Source organism: Microtus pennsylvanicus, chromosome 4 (assembly GCF_037038515.1).
Source record: "Microtus pennsylvanicus isolate mMicPen1 chromosome 4, mMicPen1.hap1, whole genome shotgun sequence".
NCBI classification, from domain to species: Eukaryota; Metazoa; Chordata; class Mammalia; order Rodentia; family Cricetidae; genus Microtus; species Microtus pennsylvanicus.
In genome coordinates this window covers 71,968,266-71,984,648 of record NC_134582.1, presented here as the reverse complement: position 1 = coordinate 71,984,648, position 16,383 = coordinate 71,968,266, and the positions used below count along the sequence as shown (strand labels likewise).

The following is a 16,383-nucleotide window of genomic DNA, read 5'->3' as shown; positions in this document are numbered from 1 at the left end:
AGTTCTACATCACAATCTGCAGGCAGAGAGAACCACTGGGCCTGGCTTGGGTTTCTGAACCACCAAAACCCATCCCCAGTGACATACTTCCTCCAACAAGGCCAAACCTCCAATAATGCCACTCCCAGTGGGCCTTTGGGGGCCATTTTCATTCAAACCACAACAGGGCTCCTCATGATTGTCTTAAAAGTTAGCCTCATGGTGAGCATTGTGGCAAGCTTGTATAGCCAAAACATTCTGAAAGCTGAAAGAGAAGTACCCAAGTTCTTGGGCTACATCATTAGTTTTAAGGTCACCTGCAACAACATTGAAAAACCCTGTGTCAAAAAAATAAAAGTTCTTCATTCTCCTGGATTTTAATCTCTTGGCCCATTTGTTAGCGGATGTGGTCATGAGGCCTTTTCTCATCAAATTCTCGTTCCCTTATTATCCCTATGTAAGTGCCCTCTATGGTTCTTTAGCAGTTTACCTCCTAACTTATTAATGTTAATAAAAAGCGGTTTTTGTTTTGTAAACATTCTCTGAACTATACAGTGCTATTCCTAGTATATACAATCCATATGTGGCCGAGTAAACAGAAAAAAGGAAGTGTGAGCAGACAGCTGTGAGGTAGGAGGAGCCCTCCTTTTGAAAGTGTACTGACGTTAATGATTGCTGTCTACAGTTTTCTTAACCCTTTCATACTGAAAACTCTGTAGCTTTCCTTTTTTTAGCTGCGCCTGAAATAAAACTCGGTGCTTGAATAAAAGTAAGGCACCTTGGCTTTGGCCTTGTAATCAGAGCCTGCATTTCACTAAAGGACTAAGACAGAGGCTTCTGAGATGGCTCAGCAGGTGAAGGCCAGCAGCCCTGGCCCCCACATGATGGAAGAAAACCACTGACCCCCACGCACATGCTTTGGCATGTGAATACTAAAGCCAGGCATGGCAGCATACGCCTTTAATCCTAGTACCCAGAAGGCAGAGGCAGACAGATCTCTGTGAGTTTGAGATCAGCCTGGTCTATAGAACAAGTTTCAGGACTGCTAGGGCTACACAGAGAATCCCTGTCTCAAAAAACAAGCAAACGTAAAGACTCAGTATTGTCCAAGGCTGTTTGACCGTTTCCTGCTGCAGGATGGCTGAAAAGACCTAGTGTGGATTCGTTTGTTTCCTCAAGTTTGGCCTTAAGAGATTTTATTTGTACACTTTTTTTTTCCTATTTTGTCTTCTAAGTGGGAAAAGGTTGATTTAGATTACCTCGAGTTTCAGATTTGCATGCTCTTATGTAAAGCAAGGGGAAGGGAGGGTACAAGTGAACACATCCCTAGCATTCTTCCTTCATAAATGCCTTCTTAGCTACAGAGTTTCTCTATAGCTTTGGAGCCTGTCTCAGAACTAGCTCTCGTAGGCCAGGCTGGCTTTGAACTCACAGAGACCCACCTGCCTCTGCCTCCCAAGTGCTGTGCTGGGATTGAAGGCGTGCACCACCACCACCCAGCTCATGTGTCTTCTATAATTTACAATAATAAATCATAGTAAATACATGCTTATCCAGCTTTAAATAGCAGTTTTATATTTTGAATCACATTTTAAAGGTAAACCAGAAAAATCAACAGTGATTCAATAGTTTTATCAAAGTTAATGCTAAGCAATTATTTGTCTATGCTAAAGTTAAAACTTTTTTATTTAGACAGAAAAGGAAAAATGGTGTGGCAAGCCCTTCTGTATATGTGTTGCTTTTATTGGTTAATGAATAAAGAGGCTGTTTTGGCCTGTGATGGGGTAGAATAGAGCTAGGCAGGGCAAGACTGAACTGAATGCTGGGAGGAAGAAGGCGGAGTTAGGGAGATCCATGTAGCCACCAGAGGGCAAAGACACGGGCTGTCAGGTGGAGCCTTGCTGGTAGGCCACGAGCCTCTTGGTAAAATATAAAATAATGGAAATGGGTTAATTCTAGATGTGAGAGCTAGCTAGCAGTACACTTAAGCTATTGGACAAACAGTATTGCAAATAATAATAGTTTCTGTGTGACTATTTCAGGAGTCTGGGTTTAGTTATTGGTAGATAGATTGTTTTGACCAAAAATGTCAGGACAATTGTCATTTATAGAAGCGTTTTATGTAGATTAACTTATATATACTAAAATGTAATGATTATTTTTGTAAAGGCAACATACTATACCTAAAGTTTCAATGCTGTAAGACTAGGGTCCACATAATTAGCTTAGCCTATGGTTTACTTTTTCTGTCTTTATCTAAAGCTCCGAAAGGACAGCAGGGTTATTTCCCTTATTTTCCCATTTTCAACTGACTGTTCCTGGTAGAATTTACATGTCCAAAGAAGAAAGAAATGTTACTTACTGCTTATTAATTAAACTGACTACCTTAATGTCCTCTGATAAGTTCATCTTTATGACTGACCTCCTGCTTTTTACTCAGGACATCTGATTAAATGACTTATTTAACTTTATATTATTGAGGAATGGTTGCTGCATTTCTTCATTTGTGCAGTGAGTTTTATTTTTTAACAAAGATTCTAAAAGTTGGATTTGATTTTTTTTCTCATACACACACAGTGGTGAACACACCTAACTAACAGTGGTGCATAGTTTATGGGATTGGTCATCCACATAGCAATTACTGAGTGAAAGGCCGTCTGAAGTGTGATGTTTTCTAAGGTGTTTAGCAGAAATACTCGTACTCAATAAAGAGTACATGAGATTCTTACTTTCGTAACTCCTTTCTTATTTTATTACAACCATAATTAGAATTTATGTCTGATGTAGCTTCAGAACCATTCATTTGTCAGTACCTTCTCTTTGAAAAAGTACTTTAATAATGAACATATTTGTATTAATTTTTCTTTTGAGAAGATATAACTTTTTTTTCATTTGAGACAAGGTTTTGTTGTATAGCTCAGGCTGGCCTCAAAATCACAATCCTCGTACCTCTGTTCCTGAGTGCTAGGACTCCAGATGTCTGCTACCGTACCCAACTTCAAGACTGATCCTGATTTTTTTTAAATATTATTTATGAGTGTTTGCGCTGCATGACAAAGGCTAGAAGATGGCATTAGATCTCCTAGAACTGGAGTTGTGCATGGTTGTGAGCCACCTTGTGGGCACTGAGAACCAAACCCAGGTCCTCTGCAAGAGCAGCAAGTGCTCTGAATTGCTGAGCACTCGCTCCGGCCCCTAACATTAGTTACTTTTATGGTCAATGTGACAAAGTATATGACAGAAGCAACTTAGCAGAAGACTTATTTGGCCCAGAGCTTCAGTGTGTCATGGTTAGGAAGGCATGTTAGAGTTCGTGGCAGCAGAAGCATGTGGCAGAGGCTCCACATGTTTTGGCAAGTCAGTAAGAGGGGGATCAAAAGCAGGGCCAGGCTGTAACCCTCAAGACTAACCCTAATGGTCTGTGTCTGTCAGAAAGCCTACATTCCAAAGGTTCCACAGCTTCCTTAGACAGTGCCACCAGCTGGGGACCAAATGTTCTAATACATGTGCCTGTAGGAGCATTTCATATATAAACTGCAACAGATTTTTAGAGAAAATATTAGAGATGCCAGGTTCATGTTTATAATTCTATCACTCAAGAAACAAAAGAAGCAGAAGCAAGAGAGTTGTGAGCTTAAGACCAGTGTGGGTCTTAAGTACTGGGTTCAAGGCCAATTGGGGATACATTCTGAAACACTGTCTCACCCAATTCACCAATGAGTAGGAAGGGGGTAATTGTGGCTATGCAGAAACAGGGTTTGCTTCTTGTAGTGTCAAAGCTTTCCATCCAGTTCCTACCCAGTTATCCAGTTGTCGCCAGTCCTGTTCTCTGAGAAAAGAAAGGTGCTGTTAGCTTGATGCCTTGAGCCACAAGAGCAACTTCACCCTCCGTCCTGATGTTAAAAGAGACAGGATTGCTTTTTAAATTCCTCACCCACTTTCTTTAGGGACTTAGTGTCACCTCTCTGTCAGGACTCCATAGCATGCCTCGTGAACTGTCCTGTCCTGGCTGCACATTGTCGGTGCACTACGCTTCACTTTGGCATTCATTGCCCGTCTCAGCTGTTGTAAAGAGTTAGCTGTACGGCTTTAAGATAAAACAGTGAAAACCTCCTCTGTAACAAAAACACCAAGATATTTATAAAATAATATGGACATTATTTTAAAAAACAATTTTTAAAAACTACATAAATAGAGCTGCCATGTAAACCAGCAGTTCATAATTCTTTGTGCTCACGTATGCCTTAATACAATGAGAAAAAGCTCTAGGCTTTTCTGTCAGAGAGTTGTGTGGATGCTCACATACACACCCTGAAAATGCAGCTTCAGAAGGTTCAAGAGTACCTTTTTCTGTGGTCCCTAGAACCTTCATAGGGCCAGTGAACTCTAACAAAGGACTCTTAGTAAGAAAAAATCCCAGAGTCACTAAAATTCTTGCCCATGGCTAATCTCTGGAACTCGTTAGTATGTTATCTTACCTGACAGCAGAGAACTAAGATTATAGGTGCAATTCAGGTTGAATCGAGGTGGTCTTGTTGAATTAACTGGATGGATACCATTAAAGGATACTTACTACCCATCTGGCCAGGATCCTTTGCCCTGAGTATCTGGCTGGACTTAGGAGAGTCACATTCCTTCTTACCAGCAGTACCCTCCCTGGCTGTATGCACAGGGTGGTGTGACCCCGAAAGAAGTGTTACAGGAAGACAAGGACTGTGTTCTGCATCTGGGAGTTGGTGAAGTATGGAAATGAATTGTCCCCTAGAGCCTCCGAAAAGGAACATAACTCTGCCAGCACTTTGATTTTAGCCCAGTGAGACCCGTGTCAGACATACCTACAAAAATGTAAGGTCAGGAGTTTATGTTGTTTCAAGCCAATAATACCGTGGTAACTTGTTATACAGCAATCAGAATGTAATCCACTACCTCCATTCCATACTTATAATTCAGTATAAATGTGACAGCACAAGCATTCCTGAAATCTTAATACAGTTGGGCTAAATACAAATTTATGGCTTACAACCTAATTTCAATAAAGTAGTAAAATTATCTACTAAAATAGCAATTTGAAGTCATGTCTTTTTAAAAAAAAAAAGATGTAGAATTCATGTGAGGGGGGGAAATGAACTTTCTCCTTTTAAGAATCTGGTTTTAAATTGTGTAATATGTCAGAAAATCTAATGACCTATTTATCCAGTATCTTTGGTTGCAAAGGCTGAATTCTTGAAGGATTTATAAAACTGATTCTTTAAATGTATATAAAATGTGAGCTTTGTAATGTCAGAAAGAGCAATCACATAAAAATTGAAAAGAGCCGTTGCCCAGACTGTCTCTCCATGGCTTCAGAAATCACAGTGTAGCAGGAAGGGGAGTTCTTGGTTGGTCCAGCTGCTCTCCTGTTTATTCTCCTTATGTTCACATTAGCATTCCCATCTCTTAAAATACTGAACAGTCATCTCTGGGGATTTAGAGTCTGTTACTTATAACCCTCGTCTTGTTTCTGATAGAAATACATACATAACATCTCTTTTGGATTTATTTTAAAGATCAGTATTTTTTTCTCTTCAATGATGATGTTTTCAGGCAATTTAAAAACCTGATGGCCTTAACGAAGCAGCTTCCAGTATTCCTGACTGCTGTCGGCAGAGCTGCGGTTGCACCTGTCTGCCTGGCACGGTTTGTTCCTGTGCACCATCATAGCTTCTGAAATGTCTGCTTATCTTCATTAGAGATGGTTTGCACACAGTTGCTTTGGGGGAGGGGGGGGCATGTGAAAGTAAGTTAAGATATACATGTTGTGCAAGGAAACCAACGGGCTAAGTGGTTTTTAAATGGTCTTACCTCTTATATCATGGGTGATATGGCTTCAGTGTGTGTTTGTGTCTCAGATGCATAGTAATGGGAACATAAGAAGTACTTAGAATATCCATGGAGTCAAAATGCACTCTCTACCTGTCTTGTGAACGTGGGCCATTTTGTTCCCATTTGGATTCCCTCCGTCTTAGGATTCCTATTGCTGTGATGAAACACCGTGACTGAAAGGCAAGTTGGGGAGGAAAGGGTTTATTTGGCTTACACTTCTACATTGTAGTTCACCATTGAAGAAAACCAGGACAGGAAACTCAGACAGGGCAGGAACTGATGCAGAAGCCATGGAAGGGTGCTGCTTATTGGCTTGTTCCCTGTGTCTTGCTCAGCCTGCTTTATTAGAGAACCCACAACCACCTGCCCAAGGGTGGTCCCACCCATGTCAACCACTAACTAGAAAATGCCTTACAGGCCTGCCTGTAGCCTGCTGTGATTGAGGCATTTTTCTCATTTGAGGCTCCCTCCTCTCAAGTGTCCAACTTGTATCCAAGTTGACATAAAACTAGCCAGTACACCATCAAGGAAAAAATACTACACTGTTATCAACAATCTTTTTATATTTGAAATTTCCTGTGTTTTTGAGATCAGCTGTCTTTATTTTGTCCAGCTAGACCCTGACCAGACAGTCCTGAAGTAGCTGGGTACAGGCGTGCCCTACAGTGCCTGGCTTGGGCAGTTGTCAAGCTGTAGTTTGACCTGTGTGTGATTATAGGTGGCATGGCCTTGTATAACACTGAAGAGATTACCGTTTTGTTCTACTGGCACTAGTTAGAAGTCTTATATTCGCCAGTTCTTTTCTACCATCTCTCACTCCAGCAGTTTTTAGAATATTCCCTTATCTGTAATCAGAAGGAAGATATTTATTGTCTTTGTTCCTAGTAAAGATGCTCTCTCCTTTTTTAGTTTGAAGTTTTGTTTCTCTAATTCTTTGCTCTATGGTTGTATTCCCTCTCCATTTTCTGAATTCTTTTTTTATTTCTAAATATACTTTCCCTCTCTTCTCTCAGTACCTACACTAAATTCTGAGTTATTTTATTTCTCTAGTTTATCAACCTCGTTGCAGGCCTGTGCTTGCTGTCTAGCCCATGTATTGTTTCTATTTTACCTTAAATCTGTTTTTTAAGGTTTGTATGTGGCACTGTCTTGAGTATCGCTATACAGTGCTATGCTGGGGTTTTCTTTCTCTTTTTTAAATCTTCCCCAATAAGATAATTGAAAGTGTCCTTCAGATTGCCTGATCGCTGTCATTCTGCAATAGAATTCACATCTTGGCTGTACCTGTGGCTTAACAATGCTGGGCTTTTAATGTTCTTTAGGACTCTCTTAATTTCTTTCCCAACCGAATCACAAGCCTTCTTTTGATTCAGGAAGCCTTCTTATACTGTTTTGGTATTTGGACCTCATTGGACTCTAGTTTTCACTGGTTCTTGGCCAGTTTTCAGCATAGCTTTTCTTACCAAACAGAATGTACAAAATCAGGTTCTCCAGTTGTCACCAACTGGCCATTCTGTTCATCTCTAGTGGTTCTTTCTAGATACTACACCCAAATGGGCCTTTTAGAAAGAACCACTAAAGGAGTTCCCACAACAGTTCTTTCTGTCTAGGGTAAGAAGGAAGAAGATAGCCCCTACTTTTGTTCTGTGTACCAGTTTAGGCTTGTCTAACCTTCTTGTGGGGAGGGGAGTTCTGGGGAACTAAGGCACTGATTGTTTTGGACAAACATTTACCGCTGATGCTCCTGCTATTGCTGCTCCGTGTGTTTCTAGTATGCAGGTGGGTACATGTATGTGCACGAATGTGTCTTGTCTTCTTTGGGACAGTGCGCCCTAGGATCCTCCTGCCTCTTCCCCAGCGTCGGGATCACAAGTGTGCCCCACTGCACCCAGCTTTGATGAGGCCTAAGGTTAAACTCGGACCCTTTATCATTTGTAGAAGTACTAACACTCTTTAGTTAGTGTGCATATGTGCGCATGTGTTAGTGCAGTAGTGGCGAGAGAGTGACTTCAGACGTTGTTTTCTCTATCCACCTGTATTTCTGGGAATTGAGCTTAGGGTTTCAGGCTTTGCAGCAAGCCTCTTCCCACCAAGTCATCTAACCAGCCCCCAAACAGATCTCCATGCTTGCGCAGTAAGCATTTTGCCAATGAAACTATCTTCCTAGCCTATTTGTTTATTGTTTAGTTGTTGTTGTTGTTGTTGTTGTTGTTGTTTTATTTCAGGGAGTTAAATCATGTCCATCTCCCAGCTCCACATCTCCTGTGGACCATGTTCTAGAATACTAACCTGTGGCCTGCTGGGCTCCCACTCATTGCTATGTCGTTTCTTTGCTTTTGGACGCTAGAAAGTTTGGTTTTCTTACTTTTGAACTTAAGTGTGTTTTTGTTGTTGTCGATTTGTCTCTATTATTTTTATTTTTGGAATGGAGTAGAACTTTACACCTGGCCACAGTTGCCATTGAGATTAGAAGCATATAATATCTTTTCCTAACATTAAACAACAGCCCATAAAATTATTATAAAGTAACTTTGGTTTTATTTATAACGTAGAAGCTGTAGACAATGTGGAGAAGTGATTTTGTTTGTTTATATTTGAGACAGGGTCTTTCTGTGTAGCCCTGGCTTTCCTAGAACTCCCTCTGTAGACCAGGTTGACCTCAAACTCACAGAGATCTGCCTGCCTCTGCCTCCCAAATGCTGGGATTAAAGGTGTGTGCCACCACTACCTGATTGATGATATTTTTAAAATACTTAATATTCTTCAGCCTAAGAGAGGACTTATGAAATTGGTTTCCCTTTTTGCTACATAATGGTTCCTTTTTCTAGTTAATGTGCTTATATAAAATTAAACAAAAATTGCTTCATAACTTTTACAAAAAAAACAAATAAATGAGGTAGACTTTATTGGTTTTATTTTTTAATGTTTTTTGTTTACAAGGGGGGCACATGTCTGTGCTATAACATGCATATGTAGGCTAGGGGACAACTGATTTCCAGGTTTGGGTTCTTTCCTGCCTCCTTGTGGGATCTGGTTATTAGGCCTGCATGCAAGTGATCTCTAATCCTGTTTTATTTTTTGAGATTAGGTCTCTTTAGCTCAGGCTGGCCTGGTAGTCCCTGTGTTCTTCAGAATAACTTGAATGCTTGCCTGATCTACCTACCTCTGCCTCCAAATTGCTGAGATTAGAGGTGTGGACAACCACACCTTGCCTAGATAGACCAATTCTGAACCTTCATTCATTTAATCATTAGTTATTATCCTTAGATAGTGGCTGTCAGCCTGTGTGTCAGTCCATCTACATCCTTGACAGCAGACAGTACCTCGTTTTCCCATGCTTTGTCCTTTTAAAGGTCTAGGCTAATATCCTCCAACAGTTGCTCCAGTTGAATAATGTGATCTGCTTTACTGTAAAGAGTATCTGGGAAATAAGTGTGATGTTCTTTGTCTTGTTGATCCAAAACTATTTTTTCAGGCTTAGTTTTTATTTCCTTTTTTACAGACATACAAAAATAAGGTGGACGCACACTCAGAGAAAGATGAGACCCCAAGTGATGGAACCATTTCCTCTCCTCTGTGTGTATCCCACCCTGTGAGCCAGAAAAAGAAAGATGTCTACCGTACTAACCAGACTACCTTCATCATTGGAGAAACACCAAAAGGAATCCGCAGGTGTGTTATCTGTGGTAACTCTAGACTCAGGCCAGTTCTCAGAAGATGTATAGCTTCATCATAAAGTATAGAATGTAAAAACATATCTCACATCCAAATTTCAGAAAATCAGAACTTTTCTATGTTAAAAAAAATGCTTTTGAGATAGGTTCTCACTAAGTAGCTGTGTATAGTTCAGACTGGTGTTATGAATCTCATGCCTTAACTTGCTAAGTTCTGGGATTACAGAGATGTAGTGGGGACTGACATGGAAATGAGGCCGTCTTCAGGGTCGGTGAAGCTCCACACGCAAGTGTTAATGTTACCAAGAATGGTGAGGTGGACCCCTAAGCCTGGTCCACGGGGCCTCTGGACAGTGGGAATGATACCGGCTCTCACTCAGAGTTAGTCTCTGAGCTCCCAGGAAAGGAGCAGCAAGCCCCACAGTAACCCATAGAGCTGGCATGAGGCCACACCTCACCCTGCCAGGCAGGCTTGCTGCAGTGATTCCTGCACGGTGTGCCTTTTCATTGTGGTCAGTTACTCTTCTAGAAGGCAGCTGTATTTCCCTAGTCGTTAAAGAAACGTGGGTCCCTGTAGTAGTGTGTTCAGAGGAAGGAAGGACAGCGGTGGTTTCCTCTTGTCCCTTCGTTGCTCACAGCCCACAGAGGAAATATCTCCTGCTAGGTGAAAGGTAAGGAGTAATACTAGAAAGCCATGACCTGTCTGGACACCCCACCCTTCCTGCTGCCATCATAGTCAGTCAGAGTCACGACAGTTTCTTGTAGCAGCCACATGATGGCCTTTCAACACCTCCAGCCCTCAGAGAGCAAAGGCAGTGACGTGGTGATAGCAGATGTGGTCCAGCTCCTTCCCAAGAGTAGACATGCTTTGGAACGTTAGCCGTCGTAACTTCCAGGTGACTCCTTGATGGTTTTTTCCTTTTCCTAAAGCTTCTCTACTACTTTTTTTCTCACAAAAGTGGTTAGCTTGTGTTCCTAATTACACCTTCATCTTCATTGAATTCTTAGAAAAAATTCTGTTGAAGTCCCAGAATTAGGAAAATGAGTTGGAAGGTAAAAAATAATCCTTCTGTGCAGCCATGAGCATAATTCACTCAAGGTTCCATGGGCTAAATAGTGTTGAAGCAGCACTCCTCCCAAGGACAACCTACCCAGAGTCCTAGGTGAGGGCGTGTGTCCTTTCAGGTTGCTTTGGCATCTGCTAAACAGAGGTGTCACCAACTCTTGCATAAATAGAAGACATCACCTAAAACCCTCTTGGTCACTAAATCCTTATAAATATAAGTAAAAACATTTACTAGGTCCTGGAAATGGATTTGTGTGGGTGAACACAAATAAGGTAGTCCCACACTAGCTCAGAATTGAGAATAATAAAGGGTTCTTTATTTAGGGGGAGGGAGGGAGGGAGGGAGGGAGGGAGGGAGGGAGGGAGGGAGGGAGGGAGGGAGAGACAGAGAGACAGAGAGAGACAGAGAGAGAGAGAGCGCACATTTTGTAGTACCCAAGGCCATGCCCAACCTGGTCCAGCATCTCAAAGGCTGAAGGCGTTTCCCAGCACCTCCTCTTTTTGTCTAAATAAGAGAATTCCAAACCCAATACAAAACTATATACAATAAGAACAGCTATCAAGTATAAAAATTAAAATTACATTCAGCATAAATAATATTAAGCAAGAAACATATGCTAAATGATACTTATTTTATTTTAAGGAGTCTAAGTCCTGTATTATAAATAACTTGGCTAAGTCATGAGAGAAAAGTAACTACAATTATCTACTAGTCTTTAACCCCATCAAAGACCTGTTGTGTAAAGTGAAATACAACTCTAAAACTGTGGAGCCTTTAACATGTGCTGCATAATTGGCTTTGGTTTTTATCTGAAGAAAAATTTGCAGATACTTAGGTTTCCCAACTTAGGCCCCAAATGCAGCATCAGCAAAGCCATACGCTGTACCTTATTTTTTCAGTGGGGAGGGAGATGAGGCAGGCTGGCTCCAAACTTACCATATAGCCGAGGTCGATCAAGAACTCAATCCTCCTGCCTCCACATCCAGAGTGTTAGGATCACAAGCATATGTTACCAAGCCTGGCCCAAAACTGGGATCTTTTGAAAACACCTTGTGCTAGTTCCCTATTCTCTTCGATGCCCTACCCATGACTTTACTTTGGTCCTATAGGTCCTTTTGCCAGTGTTGTCACATTGAACTTCAGTGTAGTTTAGGGGATAGGCACAATTTAGATTTTAAGTCCTCACTGTGGAAAGCAGCAGTCTAAGGCTCAAGGAACCTAAATAATTTTTCTGCCTCCACTTTACCAGGGTTCCAGAAGGCGCATTTGTGTGTGTACATAGAGAAGTGTTAGTATCTTACTCTAGGAAGGTACTTTGTGTCTTCAAATAACATCTTACTTTGTTTATTTGGTTTGGGGGGTTGTTTGCTTGTTTTTGAGACAGAGTCACCCCATGTAGCCCATACTGCCTCAAACTTTCCATCCTCTTGTCTCTTGGTACTAGGCATATAGGTGTACACACCACCATGCTCAGTAAAAATGGGCTCTGGCTTCTAAGATGAGCTGTCTGCACAGGTTGGATCAATTGGGGGTGGGGTTGGGGGGCTACTGTAGGAGGAGGGGGATGATTGTTAGTTCCCGGCCGCCCCATCTAGCTTAGCCCTGAAATAACCACACAGAAACCGTATTAATTAAATCACTGTTTAGCCCATTAGCTCTACCTTCTTATTGGCTAATTCTTACATCTTGATTTAACCCATTTCCATTAATCTGTGTGTCGCCACATGGTTGTGGCTTACCGGCAAGGTTCTGCGGCTGACTCTGGTGGCAGATCCATGGCGTCTCTGACTCCGCCCATCTTTCTCCCAGCATTCAGTTCCATCTTCCCCGCCTACCTAAGTTGTGCCCTATCAAGGAGCCAAGGCAGTTTTCTTTATTCATTAACCGAGAAAAGCAACCCAGACAGAAGGACCTCCCACACCAGACTACATTTAGGGCTTTCTTTAAAGCTCAACCTAAAGCCCTGTGAAATTCTATACTGTGAAAGAAGGGGGAAAGGGAATTTTTTTTCAGAATTTTCCATTTATCAAAGCCATTCTTTAACAATATTATTCTGAGACTTGAATGCAGTATAGATTCTCAAATACAGAGTATTTAATGATGATTCTCATGTCAGTCATAAATTGACTAACTGGAGGAGTAGCCTGCTGGGTTCTCATAATTCCCAGGAAATACATAATAGTATATAAATCAGAGTCACTGAAAAAGCTGATGATTTAATAAGGTAAAAGATCATTTCTGGTAGCATTAGGGAAGAGGCACATTCTCCTAGGATGGAATTAAGCTGATATTCCAAAGGGCAAGGTGCATTGTTCTGTCTTTATGTTTCCTGTCACTGCTAACAAGCACATTAAAAGTCCTTAACTCCGCTGCAGTGTGCGAGCACAGGCACACGCGCCACAGAGCATGTGGAGACCAGAGGACAGCGGTCTGGAGTTGGCTCTCTCGTTCCACCCTTTCATGTGTTCTGACTGAATGCAGGTCCTCCTCACTTGTACCTGCTGGGCCATCTCAACAGCTTTCTGACTAGCTCTTTCAAAATAAATTGTAAATATAATACAAAATAGTAACTCCTGGCTCTGTCTATCCAATCTTTAGAAAGCAGTTTGAAGAAATGGCCTCTTACTACAAGTCATCTGTGCAGGAGTTTGCTAGACAGGTAACCAGTGCCACGTCTGAGGAGCGACTGAGACTGCTCAGGGACTTCTACAGCCTTCGGCACCCAGAGGTAAAGGGGTCCTTCGTGAGTTCTGCCTCAGAGTCGACCAGATCTGTCCACAAGGAGGAAGAGAGGGTCAAGAATAAATCCAAAGGAAAAGAATCTCTTTTAAAAGAACGACGCTCAAATGATAACACTTGGTCACGCAATGATCCCACCAACAAAATGTTTCAAGCTTACAACCCAAAACTATATAAAGGAAAGTCAACCAGATTTCAAAATCATGGTTCCCGTGGAGAAGAGATATTTTCTAGTGATACAAAAATTAAGAAATCGTCTGTCAGCTTTACTCAAGAGAGCGACTGTGAGAGAAATGACCACACACCCAGGAGCAGCATGACACTCTTCTGTCCAAACAGCAAGCCTGGAGCCTCAGAGGCAGAGCTAGAGAATTCCCCAGGGGCGTGCAGTTCCAGAGACAGATCACTTCTCAAGCTGGGGAACAGCAGGGTAGAAAACCCAGCGTCAGAAAAAGCTCCTGTGAAAGGCTTACTCGGTGACACCTCTATTCTTAATGACCTCTTTAAAAGCTGCGGAGAGGGTCCCACACAGCTGCCAGAGAACATTCTTTCAGGATCTGTGACAAAAGCAAAGCAGAGACCCAAAGATTTCTGGGACATCTTGAATGAGCAGAATGATGACAGTCTTAGCAAACTCACTGACTTGGCAGTGATAGAGACTCTGTGTACCAAGGCTCCCCGCTCCACAGCCTCCAAAAGGAACGATAAACTGGAAGCTCCCCTTTGGAAAGCAAATGAGAAGTTTTTGTGGAAGACGTCTAACTCGGAGGATGATGAAAGCATAGCCAGTACGGAGAGAGAGTAGAGCATGGGTGTGCTGTTAAGTTAGTGGATCGGTGAGCTGTGCGAGCGTTTGTGGTACTGTAGTGGAGTCCTGAACAGTTGTTTACAACAGCCTAAAATGTTATCCTGGGTTTTCTTTCCCTAACATATATGTATATGTTTAATCATTAATCCCCCAATTTATACAGTGCTGGGGATCAAGTCCAGGACTTCATGTACACCAAGCACTCAGGGCAACTCCAGCTGCATCTCTCGCCTCTGATTTGATCTTTGGAACAAATGTGACTATATCATATTATCATGTTATTAAATGAAACCTTGGGCGCTCTCCTCCTGTGTGGTTCTGTGACCTCACCTGAGTGATTTGCCCAGTGTTTGCCCACTCCTCATATGAAAGATACCAGGATTGAGCCAGGTTAACATAGCCTTCTACTTTGGGAAGTTATTATTTTCCTTCCTTGGAATCATGTGCTAGTACTATTGAATTATTTTAGATAAGAGTTGTAATTAGGAATGGATATATGGTATTATGTTAAAATGGTATAACTGCTCGGAGTCATGTATAACCAAAGTAGTGGGATTGTTATCATTGCCCAGAGCACCAACGCCTTAACCTCTCACGTTACTGTGATCTAGTAAATATAAACAGAGCTTTGTATTTTAACTTTGTATTTAAGTGGAAGGAAGTGAACAGACGTTTGATTTTAATTGAAACCCCTTTCAATGAACTTAACATATGTGGTATGCACACTCTGAAATGTTCTCATTGTTGGATTTGTTTACTTGGTGGCCTTTTCTCAGCTGCTGTGGTCTGTGATTGGTGCTGACACCTATACGTGAAGGCAGGGAGGTCCTGTCTGCGGAGCATCAGGTCCGCATAGCCCCTGGGTTGTGACTGGCACACTGAGGGTGTGGGGCTGGTGCCTGCCCACATTCAGCCAAGTCTGCAGGACCGATGCAAGGAGCTATCCAGTCAGAAAAATAACAGGCTCTCCAGACTCCTCCTGCGCTGGAGCATTTTAAACTTACTACTTTCTTTTTTCCTTTGCCGTAAGAACCTCTTGAACCTGTTGCAGTGCTGGAACACAATGCTTGAGGTAACTTGAATCTGTGGTCCAGGGCCATGATCATTCATACTTGGCTGGGGTGGGTGAGTTAAGAGTAGTGTTTGCATGGGCAGAAACCAGCCTCCGGTAAGGGCTGTACACCCACTAACAGAAACAAGAAACAGGCTCCCAAAGGCTTCTCCAGCCCCTGGTGCCCTTCCTCCGCCACTCCCCAGGGAGCAAGGAGGGGAGCAGGCTTTGGATTAGTCAAACTAAGAGTTGTTGACAGTTTAACTTCGTGGGTACTTGGAGACACACCCAGGGATCGCCCAGGTATAGAGGCCTGCCACTCAGAAGGTGGCTGACCTTCCCAGGCTGGGCATGGCACAGCTCTGGGGCTTTTCTTTTTCAGCCTGCAGCAGGATGGACCACAGCCAACTGAGCTTGGCCCCACACTTCAGGAAAACTGCAGACCCTGTGGACCACAAATGAGCACTTCTGTGGGTGGCAACTCCCACAAAGCCTGAGCGCGCGCGCGCGCGCGCACACACACACACACACACACTGCCTTAAAAGAGAAGAAAGGCTAATCTGGAGGCAGCGACGGAAAACTCTGGAGCTCAAGCCATTGGAAAGCTTGTTATCTACCACCAACTGCAAGCTGGGCAGGCATCCTGCATCCTTCACAGCGTGAAGCCGTGGATGGTCCAGCTTTGGGAGTGCAGGGAGCTTGAAGAGCCTGCGCCTCAAAACAGGGGGCTGCACGTCTGTGATCCTGTGGGGTCCCCCATAATATTCTGGCAGGAGGGTGGGGATAGTCGCCTATTGCGTGTGGCCAGTCGAGGGTCCAAGCGGAGGTCCATTAGGAGCAGGTGGGGACCCCGGGCGGGGGCGCAGCTTGGCGCAGTGGACCTCAGGTGGAGAGGTCCCGCCCCCTGGAGGCCAGAGGCGGCGATTTCTGCTGTCTAAATCACTCTACTGAGTTTAGAGTCGAAGCCGCTGGCTGGAGGCACCGCCCTCCCTGCAAACACCTAGACAGAGCTGCGGAGCAAGGAAGGAAATGGGAAGCTGGCAGGATGAATCTGGCTGATTCCAGGCTCAGTGTTAGCGAGCCCACTGGGGACTCGGCCAGGCACGCCCCGCAAACACACGGCAGGCCCGCTGGGGAGGAAGTCAGACTTAGCACCTTGGCGTACTCCACCTAGCTTCCCCGGCCAGCTGCCCCGGGAAGCG

At 43.1% G+C, this 16,383-nt stretch overlaps 1 protein-coding gene across 3 annotated transcripts in view; it reads left to right on the top strand.

Moving 5' to 3' along the window:
- Ercc6l2 (ERCC excision repair 6 like 2) overlaps positions 1-14,848 on the top strand; it is a 96,849-nt gene extending 82,001 nt beyond the window's left edge. For all 3 annotated transcript variants that reach the window (XM_075969375.1, XM_075969374.1, XM_075969377.1), the window contains 2 exons: positions 9,344-9,513; positions 13,181-14,848. In XM_075969375.1, the coding sequence (XP_075825490.1) occupies positions 9,344-9,513; positions 13,181-14,126 (1,116 nt within the window). In that variant the 3' untranslated portion in view covers positions 14,127-14,848. The remainder of the gene's footprint in view (positions 1-9,343; positions 9,514-13,180) is intronic.
- Positions 14,849-16,383: the final 1,535 nt, after the last annotated feature.